Source organism: Capsicum annuum, unplaced genomic scaffold (genome assembly GCF_002878395.1).
Source record: "Capsicum annuum cultivar UCD-10X-F1 unplaced genomic scaffold, UCD10Xv1.1 ctg81968, whole genome shotgun sequence".
NCBI classification, from domain to species: Eukaryota; Viridiplantae; Streptophyta; class Magnoliopsida; order Solanales; family Solanaceae; genus Capsicum; species Capsicum annuum.
In genome coordinates this window covers 1-1,421 of record NW_025892725.1, presented here as the reverse complement: position 1 = coordinate 1,421, position 1,421 = coordinate 1, and the positions used below count along the sequence as shown (strand labels likewise).

At 42.2% G+C, this 1,421-nt stretch overlaps 1 protein-coding gene across 1 annotated transcript; it reads left to right on the top strand.

The window, feature by feature from the left end:
• Nucleotides 1-28: 28 nt before the first annotated feature.
• Nucleotides 29-1,414, top strand: LOC124895423 (the record flags this gene model as incomplete). The annotated part of the gene is made up of 1 exon (XM_047405851.1): nucleotides 29-1,414. A coding segment is annotated over exon 1 (1,125 nt), but the record flags the coding sequence as incomplete, so codon positions are not given.
• Nucleotides 1,415-1,421: the final 7 nt, after the last annotated feature.

Below are 1,421 nucleotides of genomic sequence, written 5' to 3'. Positions count from 1 at the left end.
ATATATTATTATAAGTAAATTACAAAGGTATTTTTGGTAAAAACCAGTGACTGCAAGCCGAAACCTAAATCTAGAGGACGTTGGACTCATAAATACATGGTATTTGCCCTCCCCCAATGAATTCATCTATGGCGAGATCAGTTGGTTTTAGCCGATTAATTGGGTTTTGCTCCTCAAAGAAGTCATTTTTTGGGAGATCAGTTGGTGTTTGCTCCCCTAAGAATTCATGTAATGGTTTGAGACCTAATGGTTTACGCCCCCATTGATTTCAGTTGGTTTTCGTCCCTCAATGAACTCCTCTTCATTGATCCTATGTCCAAACGGAGGCAGTAGTACTTTTGCTACTGCTACTCATACAGAAGAAATAATAGCTAGAAGAAGCGTGCAGCTTCCTTGGTTGATGCTGCAGCCGCCGGAGAGCACATCTGTCTACAAATTCTACAGACTGTCCAAAAATGACGTGAAAGTGGTGGCTGTGGAAAGTAGTGATCAGGACCCATCTGATTCCTACTCTCAGTTCTTGGGATCACCGTTTGTGGGATGGATGGCTTACATACGACGAAAAGATTGTCAGTTTTTTCTATTTAACCCACTCTCTGGGGAAAAAATCATTCTTCCATCCGTTGAAACCCTTCCCTTTCATAAAGGCATCATCCGGAACGAGCTTTCTGGTTCGGTCGAGAGCTATACTCCGTACTATTCAGCCGACGGGAGCCCCATTTCCCCACAAATGTTTTCCAAATGCATCCTCGAAGATGTTGTTCTCTCGTCATCTCCTATGGATGATGACTGCATAGCTGTGATCACTTATGGCTCTCCTCCTAAACTCGCCTTCTGCAGAATACGACATGGTCATCCCAATTCCTCCTGCTGGATTCTCCTCGATTCCCCCTTTAAACAATGCTTTCAAATTGTTTACCACAGTGTGAAAAAACTATTCTACACGCTAAGCTGGAATGATGAGCTTGAAGCTTGGGATCTCCATAGCGATCCAATTAAGAGGTTTCACTTTCATGAGGATCAGACTCGAGTTTTGAAAACCACGAGATATCCCATAAAGAAGGTAGGTCGGTTTAAGAGGTCTATTGATTCAATTTATTGGGGGGATAAGTCATTCTTGGTGTATGACCACCAAAGCCAAGAGCTTTTTCTTGTTATACGTTTTGTTTTACATAGCCTCGATTTGCAGTATGTTCACTGGGTGCCACATATACGCCCTGATTCGCTTCCCCACAAGACACTAGGTTTTGAAGTATTCAAGTTTGATTTCATAAACGATGATAATGATCATCATCTTGTGAAGCTTCCATTATTGGAAGATATTGGAGATCGTGCAATCTTCGTTGACAAAAGACGGGCTTTTGCTCTCTCAACCACACAATTTCCTGAATTGAGGTCCGGTTCTATTTACTTTGCTGATA